Source organism: Carassius auratus, unplaced genomic scaffold (genome assembly GCF_003368295.1).
Source record: "Carassius auratus strain Wakin unplaced genomic scaffold, ASM336829v1 scaf_tig00215781, whole genome shotgun sequence".
In the NCBI taxonomy this organism is placed as follows: Eukaryota; Metazoa; Chordata; class Actinopteri; order Cypriniformes; family Cyprinidae; genus Carassius; species Carassius auratus.
The window spans coordinates 128,760-149,769 of NW_020528242.1; the positions used below are offsets into that span (position 1 = coordinate 128,760).

General features: G+C 36.1%; 1 protein-coding gene across 2 annotated transcripts; it reads right to left on the minus strand.

The window, feature by feature from the left end:
• Positions 1-9,814: 9,814 nt before the first annotated feature.
• LOC113095736 (aftiphilin-like) lies at positions 9,815-20,848 on the minus strand. 2 transcript variants are annotated; one of them, XM_026261089.1, is made up of 10 exons: positions 20,661-20,848; positions 14,952-16,365; positions 14,688-14,860; positions 14,345-14,465; positions 14,094-14,150; positions 13,845-13,943; positions 13,730-13,760; positions 11,648-11,740; positions 11,121-11,241; positions 9,815-10,966 (listed from the first exon to the last, which is right to left on the minus strand). In XM_026261089.1, the coding sequence occupies exons 2-10, from the start codon at positions 16,329-16,331 to the stop codon at positions 10,831-10,833; spliced, it is 2,211 nt and encodes a 736-aa protein (XP_026116874.1). In that variant the 5' UTR covers positions 16,332-16,365; positions 20,661-20,848; the 3' UTR covers positions 9,815-10,830. The 2 variants fall into 2 exon arrangements, with proteins under 2 accessions (XP_026116874.1, XP_026116876.1); XM_026261091.1 differs by lacking the exon at positions 11,648-11,740 and having other exon boundaries at positions 20,661-20,845.
• Between the last annotated feature and the right edge of the window lie 162 nt (positions 20,849-21,010).

Here is a 21,010-nt window from a genome sequence, read left to right on the forward strand (position 1 = left end):
TTCTCTACATTTAAACTGATCATCATGTTAACTAAGAGCAGGAGTGAATACTATTACAGGTTTGTGGTCAGTTCAGGAAAGTATCTTACCGTATTGGCTTGTCTAGCTTCCTCAATGTAATGCGTCGTAATAATGACTGAGACCTGTCCTCCTCTTACAATGTCTACCAGGTGCTGCCATATTCTGTAGAAGGTGAGAGTTTGTTGTATGAGTGTGGTGCTTTTTTTGTTTTTAAATGGGACTTTTGTTTTTATATGAGATTTATATGTTTGCATTTGGCTGATGCTTTTTTTCTAAAGCAACCAACCTTCAATGCATACACTTTTTATTAGTACCAACATTCCCTTGGAAATCAAACCTGAAATGAATTCAAAAAGCAAACATGTGACACGATTATCACAAACTGATACTAAGTGGAAAGTGTCAGGACAGAGAAGGGGAGAAATGTGATCAGGAAATAACACAGGTGAGACGTAAACTTAAATTCCTTTAACAACAATATGTCATGCAATGATTTACATTACCATTCAAATGTTTGGTTGAAGATAAAAAAAGAAAAAGAAATTAAGAGTTATTCAGCAAGGACTTAAATTAATGTGACATTTATAATTTTACAAAAGATTTATGTTTCAAATAAACACTGTTTATTTTAAATCATCAAAGGTTAATTCATGTAAGGTGTTAAGGTCTAGGTTTCAGCCTGCAGTGAAACACAGGATATTAAAGAAGTTTAATTTACGACACAGTTATGAATGTAAACTAAAATGTTAAGTTGAGATGTCTGAGAGAGGAAGAGAGCGAGAAAGGAGTGGTGCAAGGCAAAAACCTTATGCTTTTAAAATGCAGAACAAGATTCATCCACAAACACATATAAAGGAGAGACAGACTGGTAGTGTTGGTTTTAGTATGAATGTATTAAAAGCTTAGTAATGGTGATGGGAAGATGCTGTGGAAGGTAAAGACAGATGAATACTGGAATCAGAGGTACGTTGTGCATACTTAGCCCGCAAAACAGGGTCCACTCCCACAGTGGGCTCGTCCAGGATCAAAAGTTGTGGGTTCTGAAGCAGAGCAGCTCCAAGTGAGACACGCCGCCGCTGGCCTCCACTGAACAAAGTCAATAAATGTATATAAATAGACAGTTATGAACATTCATCAAAAAATACAAATAAATTAATTCAACATTGCAGACACCTTTAGAAGCCTATTTTCAATCATGAAAAAAAATTACAAAAAGGTAATAGCAAAAAAATATGAATAAATAAATAAATAAATAAATAAATAAATGAGCACAAAAAATAGATGAAAGAAATGGTAATATATATAAAAATAAGTAGCACAGATAAGCAATGAACTGGTTGAAATATTGGTATTGCTTTTAAACTATTAAATACACAAAAGTTTATGTTGAAAAGTCAAAAACAGTCTGTTATGTCTGTGAAGGTAAACAGCTGGGAAAGAAATTGCATGTTTATATTAGATCTGTGTGGCAGCAGGTTAATATACAGTACATAAATATATCCACTTCTCTCTTGTCTCCTCTGAGGTTGGGACTCTAAATAGTGTTATGTGCTCGTTTGTGCAGCCAAGGATAGAAGAGTTAGCATGCTTTGTTTGAACTTTTGCCATGGCGCTAGAACTGGTACACCATTGTGGCTTGCAAAAACAGATAAAGGGGCAGTGATTTTATAATAAGATCCCTTTGCCATGTCTCAAAGGGAGCGAAATCCGACACGCTAGTTTTTTGTCAGATGCTTGCAGAAAAGGCTTACCAAAACAAAATTACTGGGTTAATCTTTTTCACGCACCGGGGACCGGATTATAGCACTTAAAACCGGAAAAAATCAGATGTTCATGATATGTCACCTTTAAATTTCAGTCTGTTTCTTACAAATAGCTATTGTAACACTTCGGAATACTCACATGGTTTGGAAAAACATGAAGGTGCATATATAATGACAGAATTTTCATTTTTAGGTCAACAAAACAAAAATAAATCACTGCATTGATCATTGCAAAAAATCATGAATTAAATGAAAAATCATTTTACCTGAGATTTCTCACAAGGCTGTTTTTCTGTGGCAGGTCTAGGAAGTCAATGAGGAAATTCATCCTGGTTTCTGTTTCTTTAGACGAAAGGCCATGAATTCGACCAAAAAACCATAGTGTGTTGCTGATAGTGAACTCATTGTACAGAGCTATGTCCTGAAGGCAGAGAGATGAAAAAAGAAAGAGGAAAAATATATGAAACTCAAGAGAATTCATTTATGGTAATAATCATACACTAGTCTTTGTGGGTGAACACGGGCCTCTACTAATCTTTCACCTGTGGCATGAATCCAACCATACTTCCTGGCACTTCATGTCCTGGGAAAGCTGGGGGTTTCCCGAGCACTGTGATATGACCATGTGAGATCTTTAGATTTCCCACAATGCATTTCAACAACGTAGTCTTCCCACAGCCACTTGGTCCCAGCAGTCCATAACTAAGGACAGGAAACACACATAATCAAAGATCCAGTCAATCCTCCTCTGCACATCTACTACGAGTCATTCGAATCCTGTTTGAATAAAAAAATTATATTTTAATATTTAAATTAAAGTTAATCAAAAGTGACACTAAAGACATTTATGATGTCACTACATGTTCTTTTTAACTTATTTATATTATAACTATATTCAAAGAAGCATAGAAAAAAGTATCCCAGTTTCACACAAAAATTTTCAGAAGCACATTCACAATATTATAAAAAATATATATATTTCTTGAGCACCAAATAAGAATTTTAAAGGTCCCCTTCTTCGTGATCCCATGTTTTAAACTTTTAGTTAGTGTGTAATGTTGTTGTTAGAGTATAAATAATATCTGTAAAATTCTAAAGCTCAAAGTTCAATGCCAAGCGAAATATTTGATTTAACAGAATTCGCCTACAAAAAACGACCCGTTTGGATTACATCCCTCTAGTTCCTGCAGTAATGACGTCACCAAAACAGTTTTTTTTTTACTAACCTCCGCCCACATGAATTCACAAAAAGGGGGCGTGGCCTTGTTGTGTTCCGACGGAGAAGAAGGAAGAGCTGCGTTTGTGTTTGTCGCCATGTCGTTGAAACGCTGTTATTTTCATCTCAGAGTCCAATCATCTTTGTTTGGTCTTCCCAGGGACGCTGTACTTGGAGATTAATAGTTACAATTTATGTTTAACTCGGTTCCCGAAAATTATAATCCACATGTAAAACTACGTGCAGCACATTTTGCTGAGGACAACTTTCTCAATCTAAATCAGTTTATTGCCGGATTCGCACAAAGATTATTCTTGAAAGATGGAGCAGTTCCCTCTTTGTCTGGAGAAGGCCTTGTTTATGGACCACAACCGGTAAGTGTATTTTATTAAGTTGGTGCGTTTAACAGTTTCTATAACTTATAACAACGCGGAGGGCAACGCTGTTTAACATTGTTAACTAGATGTTAGGGCTGTGCGAAAAAACGAATGCGATTTTCATCTCATCCGTAAAAATGCTCCAGCACATGCTCCTGCCCACTTGCTTTTCAACACTAGTCCAATCGCGTTACCAGGAGGGCAGCCTGCTCTCAGCTGCTGTCGAATCACAACACAGGAACCGCTGGCCCAATCAGAACTCGTTACGTATTTCTGAAGGAGAGGCTTCATAGAACAAGGAAGTCATCAGCCCGTTTTTATGACAGTGAAAACAGCGGTATACAGATAGGTGAATTGTGTGAAAAATACTGTGTTTTTTTACACGCGAAACATGAACACGTTATATTGCACATTGTAAACACAATCAAAGCTTCAAAAAAGCGCGTAAAACGGGACCTTTGAAAAGATTTCTGGAGTACTGGAGTACTGGAAGACTGGATTAATGACCACTAAAGATTCAGCTTTGCTGTAACAGGAATAAAATAGTTATTTTATAGTATTACCTGTTTTTGTGTTTGTTAGTTTTTTACACTGTATGATGATATAAATATAGCATTGGTAAGCTCAAGAGTCATCTTTCAAAAACATGTTACAATCTCCAAACCTTTTTAACATTCTAAACAAGCAACTGAAATGCAGATAAAAATGATCAAAAGACATAAGACACGGAAATCAAGCTGAGAACAGCAAAAGAGCTACTAAATGTTTTTCAACACACTCAAAATACACTCAAAAAGGACACTTTTTTTAGGGATGCCTTTTAGGAACTTCCTCCCTCACGCTGGTTTATATGCCAGGCTTGTGCAGACCTAGGAGAGCTTTTGTGGAGCCATATGGATCTTTAACAAACTGCCGAATCATTCTTTGGCAGAGAGATATGTGATAGTTGTGAGCAAGTCTATTTTTCTGTGGACTGGGCCTGTTAGAGCGGCTTCCAGGCATTATTTTAGAAAAAGGAAACAAAGACACTTAAATGTTTTAAAACAGTCTTATCAGATCATAAACCGGTGATAAGAGGACAGATAGTCAGACCTAAGGTGATATAAAGATCAGGTAATTATGATTTTATATATATATATATATATATATATATATATATATATATATATATATATATATATATATATATATATATATATATAGTAAATAAAAGGGAATTCAAGCTGCCTCTGCAGTTGCATCACATCACATTCACAGATCAAAGGCCAGTTGTTAAGACTCTCTAGCCCTTCAGTATGGAGTATTTTAGAGGTTTGTTTTGCTACTAGTGGAGAACTCCTAAGGGATGTCATGTTACATGAACATCAGGTAAGAATTTGGGCATTTTTTCTTGCTTAAAGTAAGCATTCAAGATTGATATAGCCTGAAAACACATTTAAAAAGCCAAAATGGTGGACTCACATTTGGCCCTGAGGCACTGTCAGATTGAGATTGTTGAGGACTTTCAGTTTCCCATATGAACGACACACATCACGACAGTGGATTGCAGCGCTGCAACTCACGGCTTCGAAGTCAGTCTTCATAGTACTGCTTTCCAAGTGCTACATATAAAGAAATTGAAATAAACTCAAAATAAATTTTTCAACCACAGTAGAAAAAATACATGCATCCAAATAAGCTTTAAAAATGTGAAGAAACAAAATTAAATAGGAGACACTTAGAATAATTTTAAACTAATTCTGCTTAGACCCTGAAAAGTGTTAAAGAAAATGTATTTGTTGTGGTGTCTATAACAACGTCACACACTGTGATGCCACAAATATGATGCCTCATTTGTGATCCTTATATTTGTTTACTTCTAATTAAATGAAAGCCAAATACACAAATAATATTAAGACTGCATTTCTGATTAAATAAAGATAAAATAAAAATATATATATAAAATCACAGACATGACACTTAATTGTATATATACCTGTTGAATTATTCATTAATGTGTAATATGTTATAAACCATTTATCAGCTCTTTTGCTTTAGACCATATATAAATGCTAAATCATTAAATACAATTTGAAAGTTACAACAGCATATTTGAGAAAAATACAGTGATTTATATAAAAATAAAAATTAAATATTAAATAAAATGTATGCATTTAGCTGACACTTTTATCCAAACGCGACTTACAGTGCATTCAGGCTACCAATTTTTACCTATCATGTGTTCTCGGGGAATTGAACCCCCAAACTTGCTTCACCAATTGAGCTACAGGAACACATGTAAATAAATATATAGTTTATTTTCAGTTATTTTCGAATCTTCAATGTACTGTCATGATAAAATAACTTTATTATTGTTTATTTAATTCTAACAAATTAGTTCTTGTTAAAAACTAAAATAAAAAATGATTAGCCTACATATTGTTATCTGCCAAAATGAGTTGAAAATGAACGGCATATCAGATATCGGCAGAAATCCAATATCGTGCATCCCCAGTTAAAATTATTTAAAAAGCCACGCAGATGGGAATACATACAGTGTAGGATGTAGCTGTCCATCAGTGTAAACAATGTGCAAAGTAATTAAACCAAAAAGTACACGATTTATAAAATTATTGGCTTCTAAAGTAAGGAGTCGACTCTGAATCGCTGAAACGAATCTTTTGCCCATCTCTATGTACGTCACTAGGAACACTTTGCATAATAATCTCCGCCTACCGTCTTGGGAGAAACGGAACTCTCACCTGCCCCCCCCCCCCCCCCCAAACAGACGCTCTGGTTGGTGTGATAGCATCATGTCGAGGAGACAGTGTGTTTTTAATTGTAAAGGCAAGTTTGTTTTATTTTCACTGCCAAAGAATGAAGATCAGAAGAACCAATGGCTAAAATTAATTTTTACCACAATACCTGAGCAGTACAACAAATCCTTGTTGTGTTCACAACATTTCACTGACGACTGCTTTTCTAATCTCGGTGAGTACAAGGCGGGATTTTCAAAGCGTTTGGCCATAAAACAGGGTTCATTACCAACTTTATTTAGACCAACGAGCATCTCCGAATCACAACGCGAAGTATGATTATGAAGTTATGTGTCTGTTTTCTCCCGAGCGTCTTATCAGTATGTGAACTGTCTGCAGCCTTTGTTTGTGCTGATCCTCATGTACAAACTCGTAATTAAAATGAAGTGTAACTCCGTGAACACTCAACGAAGAAACATGAGAGAGATATCTATAGAAAGCTTGACATGTCTACTTCAAAACTAAACAAGTGCTGCCGAAAACAGATATTCTGTGATAAAGTAATCCATATGAAAACAACGCGATGTCCGTTTTTCACGTCTCCCTTCATTATATCTAATGTGACCACGCCCCCGCGCTGAACGCGCTATTCAGATTCAAACTGAAGCGCGCGGCTTGAATACGCCCACACAGAAGAAAAAGCAGCGAGACTGTTCAAGTTTTTTATTTTACTGTTTGCTTCGCGGTGAGAGGAATAAGACATAATTCACCCCAAAAAGATGCTAAGGCATTGTTTACCGTGAAGTTGTGTGCAGAACAACCAATCAAAACTGACAGTTGACCAATCAGAACACAGTATGCTACCGAAAGGTGGGGTTTAAGGAAACTGAATCTTTTGAACAGCTTCGCGCGAACCGTTTGGGGATCTCTGAGAATTGAGGTAATTTTAAAATGATATTTTGACAAAATTACAATGTTTTTTTAACCTTGGATAGATTTAAACCTAATATACAGGACTTATAAACAGTGATAGGAAGCTTAGAATTTTCATCTTACTGGCTCTTTAAAAAAAAATTTTGTAGCATTTAAAGGCACAATATGGCTTAGAGGTTACATTTTCAAAACAATAACAAAGGTGAAGCTGGATGACGCTATGAAGGAGAGTGGAATGCTGGGAGATGTCGTTTTCACCATCCAGAGACGTCTGAATCATGTTCAAGGATGTAATTAAAAAAAAAAATTATTACCTGTACCTTCCAAAGTTATTCAAACAGTGAATAAATTATATAGAAAAAGCGAGCAAAGAACTTCAGACTTCAGTCTAGCGCAGGTTTAAGCACTCTCAAAAAACTCCCTTTATAATCAGTAAAGCTGATTATACTTACATCATATGTACATCTGCATTTTTTTGTTTATGATGAGAAAATTTCAGCGATGTTTCAGCGACGACTCATCTAAACGCCTCTGATTGGCCGCTGTGTTCATAAACTCATGTGTGATTGTTTATAATGCGCAACACTGTTAAAACGCAGAAAGGGGTTTATGGTGCAACATTGAGCAGATCTAAATTTAATGCTGCAGTCAACACTTTTCATTTAATTTTATTCGCAACTGCCGTAATGTATTATTTTAACTGAAGGAGCATTTTGTCCACATGTGTTGCCGGGAAAATGATTGCTAGGTGACAATGAACTGGGACAAGCCATTATTTAAAATCTGAATTTCTCTGGATTTACAAATCCTTGGGAACTTGGGATAATGTGCACAACTGCATGAAATATATAACAATGTGCAAGTGGTTTTGGGATATTTTATTACGAAAATCTTACATATTGTGCCTTTAAGTAAAGAATGTTTTGGTGATTTTACCGTCTGGACTCTGGAGTCTTTTTAAAAGGCTGTTATTCTGACTAAAGATTGGCATCATTTTTTATTATTATTTCTAAAATAAAACAAACACAAAAAACACATAGGCCTATTTTAAAGTATATTTCTACTTTTTATCATCTCGGAAATGTCATAAATTTATCCATCTACAGTTCTCAGAATATTTAAGGTGATGTGAAAAGAAAAGAGACAACGTGGAAATCAGCTGACAGTTTCATTACAACAGCTGAACTGGTTTGGTTTTCAATTTCTTCATTGTTTTGGATTAAGCGCCTCCCTGTCACAGCACCTGACAGGATCTTCTCGAGCTGTTTAGGTCCTTCAGACATACTTTCCAACTATTTACCTATTTGCATGCAACCATCAGTGTTTCAATTATAATATAACTAATTAATTAAACTTTAAAGCTAAGTAATAACAGTTTAGAACGCACAAGATACCAGAGGATGAAATAAGTTTCATGCAAAGCCGTTAAAACGGTTAAAACATATTTATCCAAACTTTAGGAAGAAAAATAAATTTATACCAAGGCGGCTTTACAATCCTTGAAGAAAAATCACGTTGATTAAATCAACAGTCCAGCTGTCCGTTTGTGAAACACCGTCTTCACTGTCGCAGGCTGCAGCGTTATTTCATGACAGATGAAACAGTCGCGGTGAGTGTTATTTGTCTCTTCTATTAGTTTACTGACAAGACCCGCCCCCTGAGCGGTCTGCCTCTCCTCACTAACCAATCCGATTCTGAGAAGCCATACAGAAGATGTCTGTGATTGGACAGTTAGGAAGTCGCTCAAAAAGCCATAGCAATCATAGCAAAAGTGGTACACAGGTGGGCAAAATAACGATGTCTCAATGCTGCATTTCTAGACACATGCAACAGACACCTTAAATAAATAAATCCCTCGGTGATAACAACTTACAATTGCAACAAAATGTTTTCTTGGTTTAAGCGGTCTGTTGAAACTGTTCACTAGTTATGGGGAGTCTGTTTCATTTTCACGAATCGATTCTTTTGAGCTGTTCGTTTTAAAAAACTGGTTCAAGCTCGATTCAGAAGTTATTTTGCGTCCTGCCGCAATTACGCCATCGCGTGGCATATGTACATGCTCTTAAGAGTCCAAATAAAGTCATTATAAATAGGCACAAAAAGCTGTTTATTACTTTTTAATTATGCTAAGGGTGTTTAGTTTAGTTCCATGTGTCCAATATCAGTTTGTTGCAGCCATGATTCAGAACATAAAACATAAAACATAGAACATAAAATATAAAAGTCATTTAGAATTAGAAGCTAAAAAGAATTTGGTCTTAAAATAAATCAATATTAAAATTGTTTGAAAAACCTCTTGGTTAAAGTAGTTTTTGCTAAGCTGTATAGCCTACTAGAACTGTAATAATACTATAGCTGTGTTTCTTATCTGCAGTGATAAGCTATAATTTTTACTTTCATTTCACTGGCTTTTTAAACTAGTTTAACCGATTCAAATGAAAAGATCCGACTCTTTAGAACGATTCGAACGGTCATTTCTCGTTCCGCTTCTGAGTGATGGTATCTGCAAGTACAGTAGTACAGGCTTAGGGGCCACGTTTAATAAGCTTTAAATATTATTCAGCTAATTTGCGTCTTTTCCTCAGAGGAGTATCTTCAGACAGCTGTGATTAGTAAAAACATGTTCATTTGCATGAGACATAGATACGCAGAAAAACTATGGGAGAGAGGTGAAAAGAAAAGTCATATATCTAAAGTTTAAATTGATAAAGTACTGATATTGCACTAATGTGAACATACAGGAGAAAAGAATACCATCCAAAGAGAATACTAGTTTCTGTGCCTTTTTATTGTTGTTGAACTTTAAAATACAATTTAAAACATTAGACAAAGACACTACTTCCTTTACACACTTTTTTCTTCACAGAAACAGTACAAACATCTTTTCTTCAAGATGTCATAGCACTTCTGTCATTTTCATATTATATCTGATTGTGCGAAATCTCCACCTTAAAAATAATAGTGACAGTACAATAATAAGACAAACAACCAAAACACAACTAAAAAAGCAGACATGCCGAAAGAAGCATCTCCCTTAGTTACTGAAGTGATCAAAACTGTATTATAATATAGTCTCTTCTTGTGTTTTTGTCAGTTGTGGTAAAACTAAATAAATAAACTTACAGGAAGTAAAAAAGTAAGGATGGTTAGAAGATAAAGGTGAAAAACTGCCTAAAAACAGGTAGTTACATATCAATTAAAGAAAGCACTGAACTGAATGACATTTAAAATAATGAGAAATAAAAAAGAAAAGCACATACTAAAATATTTATAATTTCATATATATATATATATATATATATATATATATATATATATATATATATATATATATATACTGTATAGCAACCAGGGGTCAGTATTCATTTACAGTCTCTGGTTTCAAGTATTAAAATGTGCAATTCTGCATTTCACCTCATTGATTAAAAAGTGTCATTTTCACAAACTGCACTCAAAAATAAAAACCATAACAAACAAGTAATATATCATAGATTAAAGGTGAATATGCTATTCTAAATACTCAGTATATTAAAGACAAAGTGTCTTTACTGCTGAAGAAAAATCATCAGCAACATTTTCACATATTCCAGGACAATTCAATCCAGTTTAAACAAATTTAACAACTGTGGAAGTGAAGGAATAGGCAGTTTTTAAAAGATTACATTTTTACATTAAATGTAATTTTTTTTTTGTAATTAATTTTTTTAATGGATCAAACAGTGATTTGAGCTGTTTTTTGAAACCAATGAATGATGAGGCTGCAAGGTGACTGACTGAAGCTGTGTTCAGTCATATGTGAAGGCTGCTGGAGTTAGGATGGAGGGGAACATTAGGACCCTGGCCTGCATGAAGGATAGGTCGGGGAGAAGAGAGATGACTTTTGCTGCCTCTTCGCTTATCTTTTCATCTCTTTCTGGCTTCCTGTCAAACACACAGAAAGAATGAGCTTTTTCTCAGTAATTGCAGCACATTTACAACCTATTTGACCTTTCTAAACCTCTCTAGCTGTAAAGTAGCCATATAGTTGTGCTCATCATGTCAAAAGTGTATGTATTCATGCATGCACATTTCTAACCTGGCTGTTGTTCTGGTTTTCTCCATAGACTCCATGAGTTTTGTAAATGCATCTGCAATGTTGCGACCAGTGGTGTTCTCCATTTTAGCTGTAGTCAGTTCATATATCTCTGGATCAACACCTAAAACATATTGTACATAATGAAATGTACAGAAAAATTGTTTTCATTTCCGTCATGCTTAAAACTTACAGTTCATCGTGATGACAGTGTAACTATGTAAACAGGATCTCAGAAAAATTTTAAAGATCATTTTTACCTTTCAATATCATTTTCCAGAAACACAGAAGCAAATCACTCAATAGTGTATTCGATTAAAGGAAGAAAAAAAAGAGATACTCACAGAGGCAGATGCTGTGAGAAAGTCCAGAGAGAGGAAGCCAAGGACAGAACACTAGACTACAAATGCTAAAGATGACAAGCTTCACTAAAGACTGATTTTGAAATCACAGATACAAGAGAACAGGAAGGAAAGAAGCTTTCACAGCAAACCACTCACTTCTCTGAGAAAAACCCTTTCTGTTCTAACCTGGTAGTGGAGTGTCAGTTTCACTATCTGAGCTACATTCTTCCACAGAGCCAAAATAGTCCAAATTTAGCTCTGATATTCCACCATCTAGTGCTTCACATGACAGCAGAACATGGAGGGCAGTATGTTGTTAGTTGTTAAGCATACCCACAATATATTAACAATATTTTACGCACTACCATTCAAACGTTTTGGGTCAGTACAATTTTTTTAATTAATACTTTTATTCGGCAAGGACGCATTAAATTGTTTAAAAGAGACAGTAAAGACTTCTACATAGTTACAAAAGATTTATATTTTAAATAGATGTAGTCAAACATTATATTTATCAAAGAATCCTGAATTTTATTGATCATGTTTTCCACCAAAATATGAAGCTGTTTTTAACATTGATATTAAGAAAATATTATTAAACAAAATCAGCATATCAGAATGATTTCTGAAGGATCATGTAACCCCGAAGAATATTTTAAAATAGAAACGGTTACTTTGAATGGTGTTTACTGCATTTTCTTAAAAAAAAAAGAAAAGAAAAAAAGAAACAAACAAACAAAAAAAAACTTACCAACCCCAAACTTCTGAACAATAGTGTACATGTATAACAGCAGATAATCTCCAGGAAATTTGAATTAGGAGCGACAGGGCAAGAAAAAGTGAAGAGAATAAGACAGGAGATGAAAGCAGACTATGAAGAGAAAAGAGAAACTATAGTACTGTAGTATAATATGTTTATTAATATATTTAATAACAATTTGGTGCAACCTAACAGAAAAAATCAGCGGCAATAATTTTGGTTAAAGAAATTTTGTGTATTTCTTCATTTAAGCTTGACAAAATTTGTGGCATAATGCTAATTATTTATCTCTAAAAATAACTGACTCAATCTTCAATAAAAAAGCAAAATATTAAGGCAACTGCACTGGGAGAAGGTCTTCAAATACACAATTCCCTAAAACAATACAGCCATAATAAACTGTAAGTGATTTTAAGCAAAAAACATTTATAAGAAAAAGAAGGGAGAAGTCAAAATTATTTTCCGTGGTAATCAACATTATGCATTGTATTTGAACCCATAACATTTGCTTAAAATCAAGCAAAAGCGGTATATCACAGTATGCAAGAAAACTTGGTCAAAAAAGTGCATCGATGAATATTTCACTGCTGGTCACAGTGGATTTTGAGACAGTATAAATAAAATCAAAAGAGGGAAACCAAAATTATACATTTACACTGATTGTATAACAGAAATGACTACCAAATTAAACCTTCACAATATTAAATATTTACTGTATGTAAATCTTTGAAAATGTGGTGGTGCTTCCCCTTTAATTGTAGACAAGGCCAGCTGTGCAATGGCTTCAAGTAAGCACCAGCAATAAGGTCAGCTATTCCAAAAAAGATTTGCAATCTCTTTTTTAGTCAAACCTAGAGTAGCTGGTGCACAGGAACCAATTTGGTTGTATTTTCACAACACAAATGAGAACTTGATAATGGGTATAATTCTCTTTATCTCAAATCTTGCATATAATGGCAAGGTAATAAATCACAGTTGAAGCTGCATACTTCTAGTCTGAGGTAGTATATTTCAGCCTCTCTGTGTGTGGACAGCATTGTGACAAGAGTCTGGACTTTAACAGTGAACAAGAGGGGAGAGAGGTGAGATATAAATATAAATGAACATTTAAAAGGGAAACTAAGATGAATGGATTTATATCTTTGCTGACTAAATAACGTTTCATGAAGAAAGACAAACAACTGGGGGAAAAAAAAGTTCCCCGTTCTTTGGATTATAAACAAGATTTTGATGGCTACTTCTCAAATTGTTCTGCTAATGCTAAGTTGGTCCTGTTTTAAATCAACACTGATAAAACAAGTACCAGGAGAGAAACTTTCCTAAGTGTTGGGTGAATTGTGAGGGGACAGGAAGTTTGAAAAATGGAGAGAAGAAAAGTGCGTCATGAGAGAGGAAGGAAGTGCTCAGACAGGGATAAACGGGAAAGCATCAGGAGTAGGATTTCTGCCGTGAGTGGCAAGTGGCTTTTTCTTGAACTCTAGAGAAGGAGGCACGGCGAAAAGACATACCATCAATACTAATGGCCAAAGAGGACACCACCTGCAGGATAACACATGAAGACTGAAGATTAGATCACTAATATATCTGTATCTATATATCTATGTGTATTTCTGCACTTTTCACCTGAGTGCATAGAATATTTCCACTCTCCACAGGAGCAAAAGGGGAAAGTGCAGGGGAGGCTGGAGATTTTTGAGACTCTTTGGTGGGCTCCAGCATTCCCTAAGAAGAAGGGACAGATGTTTGGTGAAAACAAAACGTATATGATAAAATATATATTTAATTGTTAAAATTGTTCTTTAGCAAAAGCATCATGCCAGCAAACTTTCGAATGGCAGTGGATGTTTTTGTGAAGTTTAGGACTTTATTTACCAGTCCAGCAGCAAACATAGGCACGATCACTGGCTGCTTTGTATCTCCAGTGAACAACTACAAGAGGAATAAGAAGATGGTGAAAAAGTCAAATCAATAATAGTAAAAAAATAAAATAAAAAATAATTAGAATCAGCTCTAAATCCTGTGACAGTCTGGTTTTAGTGTACACTAACTAGCAATATACTTCACATCAGAGAAGAAGCACTTGTTATTAACAATATTGCATGTCTGTACTTTCAAGAACTCACAATATTCCTGATTCCTAGCCAATCCAGGAGTATTTTGTTGCTATGGGAACCAGCCCACTTGTATTTGAGGCCATGAGAGCCGAGGATGTCCTGAAGGTGGCGCCACATGGCTAATGCATTCCTGCAGAAATAAAAGAGAACCATGAGCTTTATATCTTTCTCTGAAACTATACACAAACTAAACACACAGGACATATTTAAACACTAGTCTGTTTAGTGCAGATAATTGTGAGATAAAGTTTAAAATAAGAAAGTCACAATTGTGAGATATAAAATCAACTGAATTGTGTTGCATTTGAAAGCAAATTCAGTATATGAGTCCTGACAGTTGAGAAGCTTGTACCCAAGATGAGTCTCTGACTCCTGAGAGCCACTTGTATCCCTTTGCTGCTGAGGATCGTGAATCTGTAGGAATTTGTGGAGGGGCAAGACCTCAGTGACCCCGCTGACCTCAGGACGGATGTCTGAAGGGAAGGCGGTTCTGAAGAGATGCTGTATTTTGCAGCTGAAATCAGCCTGTGAGGGAGACAAAACACAGGTTGCAGTTCATTTAAACTTCTTACATACATTTTAAATGTTTGACTGTGATTAACATCTAACAACTCACAGTGCTACTCTGGAGGTTGTCGCTAGAGGGCGCTAATGAAGTCTCATCATTTTGTTCTTCTTTACCCAGGTAAGCACTCTGTTCATCCTCAAATGTGGCCCATGAGTCCTGACCCTCTTCAGTGGCTTCAGGTGGTCGAAATGCAGCCCACCCGTCCTCGCCTCCCACCACCACTCCTCCAGACGGAGCTGAACTAAAGTCAGCAAAACTGTCACTAGGAGGCAACTCTGAACAAAAAGCTACTTCATCATCCACGGATACCTCAGCCAGCTCATTGTCGTCCTTGAAGTCCTTCAGGGTGTCCGTGTCACCAAACTCATCATCTGTGGAGCACCTGGACATTGCAGTGACAAATTCAGGAAATCCTTCCTGGGTGATAGATTCAGTTCGGCTGAAGTCTGAACCCTGAGTTGCATCTCTGAAATCTCCAAAATCCTCGTCGGCTGTGGAGTCCATGGGTGTCTCAAGCTCCTCATCTACTTGAAGCTCTGCTTTTACAGATGATCCATGAATTTCCCTTGTGTCTCCGCTCTGTGTGTCAGCGATTACATCCACATCCAGTGAGGGGGTCGTCTCTGTTTCAGTTATATCTACACAGTTCGCAGACCCGTCTAGACAGCCTGCGTCACCACATACAACAAAGTTCTCCATTTGTTCATGCTCACCTTCAGCCTCTTGTGCATCTCCACAGGAAGTAAACGACTGGGAGTCACTACATGACTCCAGTATGGTTTCTGTCTCTCCAGGTTCAGATTCTTTAAGCGATAAGTGATTGTTCGAGTCTGACATGTTGTCCATTTGGTTAATTAACCGGTTTCTTTCTAACACATCAGCTACACTGACATCCAGTCTAGAGCTTTCCTCAGTGTCTGTGCTTTCTAAGCAGATGGAAAGAGCTTTGTCCTGCTCTGAATTTGCACAAGACCCACTGTAGCCATTACTGAGGCTGTGTCCATCACCCATGTTGCTGTTTTGGACATCAGAAAGTATCGAGGTAGAGTTCTGACCATTTTCAGTAGAGACCTCCATTTGTAGGTTGGAGGACATCATGCCATTTGTGAGAATGTCAGACGATTCCTTCTCTGTTTTCTCGACACTGCTGATTGATTCTCCTACCATTTTTCTCTCGTCTTCCCATCCACTCCCCGATACAGTGACGTTCTGCACGGATTTGATGTACAGGTCAGGTGGGGAGTCCTCCAGTGCGTTTGATTGGTTGAATGTTGTGAGCGTGTTGAGCTCTGAGAAACAGAGACTGGAGGACATCCCTCCACCATCAAAACCCCCAAACTCCCCAAACTCATCCTCCTCTTCTTCCTCTCCAGCCTCATCCAGTGGAGGAGGAGAGGAAGAGTACAGCTGGATGACATCCGGCTCCATGCTCTTCTTGCGCCACCTGTGGCCACATGCACCCCTAGAGAAAAATAAATGTATAAAACAGAAAGACAATTACAGAAAACTTGAGAAAGTTTGAGACATGAATTTAACATTCAAATTACTTTATCAACTCTTTTCAATTAGCATTATGTTTTTTTTCCTCATCTGAATTTAGTACATATTTAATACTTATAATAGTGCACTCCTTGGCAGTTAGGTCTTGTAGTATAGTTTATGACTGAGCACTAAAAGCAGGAATAATACAATGGTAAAAAAATATATAAATAAAAAAAAAACCTTGTGAAAGGCTTCAGGCTGAAGTAGTCAGCACTGCTGGATCAGAGAGCAGCCCATTTATTATTTACCAGCACTTTAGATGTGACCCCTCTTTCATGGGCTAAATCTAGGGCACGGTTTAAAGAAAGCTGCAAAGAGTAACATGACTTTTTAGCTTGTGCATGAGCAGTGAAATGACTTGAAATTATTGTTTTAGTTTAAAGATTAATTTTTGTTGTTTTTTACTTTATTATAATAGGACACTGTAGAGCTGACAGGAAGCAGGAAGAGAGAGTGAGGGGGCAGGATCAGGAAAGGTCAATGAACCGGGACTCGAACTCGAAACATCTGAAGCACAATGTTGGCTGTCCACGCGGATATCGGCACTAACATAACTTGCAATTATTGACTAGTCCTTAAACCTCAAAGGATCTGACATGTCTCACACGATGGTAAAAGTATACAGCTACTAATATTTAACCGATGGTCTGTAGACTCATTAACCTGGTGTAAAGTACAACTGTGGTGCAATGAGGAAAATCAATAATTGTGGTCATGTGCAAATTCACCTTACATGAGTTTCAAGTAGGTTCACGTTTCCTTGTTTATGAAAGTTTCTAACACAGTCACAATTGTGAAAGTGAAAGCAAGTTTGTCAAGTTGCAAAAATCTGTACTGTTTTACACAGCTAGCTGATCTACACTCAGTTTAAACAAAATTATAATCAGGTGACAGCTGGATAACAATTCTAGGACTCAAGTTAAACTTGTAGAGCATTAACAGCTCAGAGACCGAGCATTGATATTAATGATTTATCAATATCAATGCAATGCCCTCAATTACATTTCAGTGAGCACTGAAAGACTCAAACACCATTAGTTTTTCAAACACTTTATCCTTTTGCCTCCCTTTCTTGTTTTACATAACAGTTCCAATGACAAAGGCCTGTATCAGCATCATGCATGAGGCATGATGATCTAATGGACACTGTTAGTAATCTGACTTGGGGAAAAACTAAATTAGGTCACACAGTAACCTACATACTCTACACTACACTACCATTCAAACATTTGAGGCCCATAAATCTCTTATGTTCAAAAAGAATACATTTATTTGATCAAAATCACGGAAATAATTACAATTTTAAAACTATTTTCTATTTTAATATTTTTTTTTCAATGTAGTTTTTTTTTGGATGGCAAAGATGCATTTCAGCAGTATTTACTCCAGTCTTCAATGGCACATGATCCTTCAGAATATGCTGATTTGGTGCTAAAGAAACATTTCTTATTATCAAAAATGTTAATTTCGCTTGTTTTGCTTAATATTTGTGTGGAAACCTTGAAAAAAAATGTCAGGGCTCTTTCATGAATAGATACAGTTGTTTCAAAAAGAAACAATTAAAAAAATGTTGCCATCACTTTTGATCAATTTAATTCATCCTTCCTGAATAAAAGCATTCATTTATTTCATCTCAAATAAGTAAAAAAATACATCTTACTGACCACAAACTTTTGAACAGTAGCATATACTGCGGTTTGAGTGTGTGTGTTTGTGTGCAAGATGATGTTTTTCTGCCTACTCATAACTAAAAGTAACTTGCACAGATGCTCTTTGATTCTGGAAAACGACAGTGTGCAAATCTCCCTACAGAAGTCTTTTACACAAGCACACTTCAGGCATTTATGATTTGAAATATTTTGCCTACTAGCCCACATACTAGAGTACTGAGTTTGCCTCATGCAAACAGACACGCTCATATACACATGCACACTGTGTAAACGTTGATATGTGCTCTTGGAAGGGAGTGTAAACTGATGAGGAAACCCAATCCACTTCCTTTGTGCCCTCAGACAAACAGCACAGACTCAGAGCTGGAGACCAAACATTAAAGGACAAAAACTTTTCCAAACATAAAGAAACAAAGATTAAGCCTAATCCAACATTAAAAACAACTTTCAATTGAAAACAACTAGAATAGTGTTGTCCAGCAACAATACACAATACTAGTTTAGAGGGTATTTTTCTACACCCATGAAAGACAGCTGAGATTAACCAGCCTATGCTTTTCTGAAACAGAAACATTTAAGTTTATGCTGAGAATAAATATGTTCCAAAAGCCATTCAAAGTATGAACCTATTACACAATGAATTTTTCAGTCATTTTTATAACCATAGGTAATACACTCACAAGAAATAATTTCTTACATAAATAGTAAACAATTACATTCACTGTAGAAATTCTATGACTTTTTTAATAATGGTCAAGAAATCATTAATACCCATGACTGAAAACTGAAAATCAAGGTTGTCCATGACCTTGGGGAATCCTACTTTATTATTATTTTACAAAACCTTTTTTTTTTTTTTTTTTTTTTTTTTTTACAGTAATTTAGTTTTTTACTGAAAAAACAGACTTGAATAGTAAAGGCTCATTATACACTTGTCGACTTAATGTAAAAAGGGGCATAATATGTCACCTTTGTGTAATATAAATCTCTGGTGGCCCTAGAATGTGTCTGTAAAGTTTCAGCTCAAAATACCCCACAGATATTATATAATTTTGAAAATGCCTGTTTTTCATGCCTGTCTCTTTAAATGCAAATGAGCTACTGCTCCCCGCCCCTTTTCCAAACTAAATTCTTACTCACACACAAGTTTACGTTAAAAACACACGAGTTACAAAAACAGTCGATTATGTCTGTGAAGGTTTTATGTCTGTGTGGCAGCAGCTATATACAGTAAATAAATCATTAATTCCACTGCTCTCTTGTCTCCTCTGAGGCTGGGACTCTAAGTTTGCATGTTTTGCTCAAACTTTCACCGTGCCATTACAATTGGTAAACCTTTGTTGCTTGCAAAATCAAAATGACAACACCTTGAGTGGAAACTTAAAGATTAAGGTGCGGTTATATTAATAAGAGATCCCTTTGCCACGTCACCAAGGGAGCAAAATCAGACGCACTGTTTTCTCAGATGCTTGCAGAAAAAGGCTTACCAAAACAAAGTTACTGGGTTAATCACACCATAAAACTCACATAGAAACATGTATCTTGTGGCTATATGCATGACATGAACTACAATATGTGTTCTAAAATCCACTTAAAATATCAAAATAATAATTTCTTTATGGACTCTTCAAAATGGTTGCAACAACATTAAAAGCATAATTATCCAGAATGGTATTGTATGCTGTAGCAGTAACACTTGTCCTCACAAAAATCACTGGAATGGCCAAACCCATGCATTAGATTATCTGCATAATTTTAGCCAAATGATTGTAGGACTGTGCCATATGGGAGTAACCTGACGGTTACTTAACAAGTGTTTTGACTGAAATATGTAGAAGCAGAAGACAAATAAGGCAATGCATAAATGACTCGTGACTCCTGGGTCATGCTACAGGGCAGACAACTAGATACCACAATAATGCAAACCAGGAGTCTTTCGCCCTCCTGTTTCATTTCTAAATACAGAGGAATAAACAGTATATAATAACAAAGAATAACATTATAAATAAACATTAAATACAGATTATTTGAATTGCATAGATTATATATGTTTTTGTCTTTGGAACACAAAAAGGGCTGTTAATCGGACAGGGGTAAAAATTTCAATAGAGGTAAAATTGACAACCTGACAGCCACTATTTAGGTGCATCGCATCTTTTGATATAATGACAGTGAAAGGACTGAGACTAACATTCTGCCTTGACATTCAGCCTTTGTATTCCATGAAAGTCATACATGTTTGGAAAAATCTGAGTCTGAAAATGAATATGACAACGCTTTCATTTTTAGATAAATATTTCTTTAACGTGCACTCGACTAGCGGAAGTGTTTTGCGCGAGCTGTCAGATCTGTTCTGGTATTATAGTACGTGACTGTCATCAGCCGGTGTGGTTTCTAATCCACCTCAGAATAACAGTTATCAGGACTAAGCCACAAGAGTAATAATAAAGTAAGTAATCCCATCGACGTTGTCATAGAATTGTTTAGGAGACGCTCTTGTCCTGTGATCTGAGTGGAGTGACAACAGCGACAACATTATTCTTACCGTCACTTATCTGCTATGGATGATCATGACGGGCACCGATCCTGTTCAGCGAGAGGACAAGTATCGTCTCGTCCCGTCTCGTCTAAGTAAAGTTAAACTGGCTCTCACTGCCAGTTTCTACGCTCATCCGGAGTTCCGTGTCCAATAACATGCAACCGGAGCCAGACCTTTATTATCACTCTGCTAGGTCACAGTCAGTGATCTACCGACCCCTGTCGGCACGGAGCAGGTGCAGACAACATACGTTTTATTTACATGTTTTTTATATATATAAAAAATAGAAAAACAAATTCTAAAAAAAAAAAAAAAAAAAAAATCCTTTGTTACATTAGACTAATACAGAATCGTAT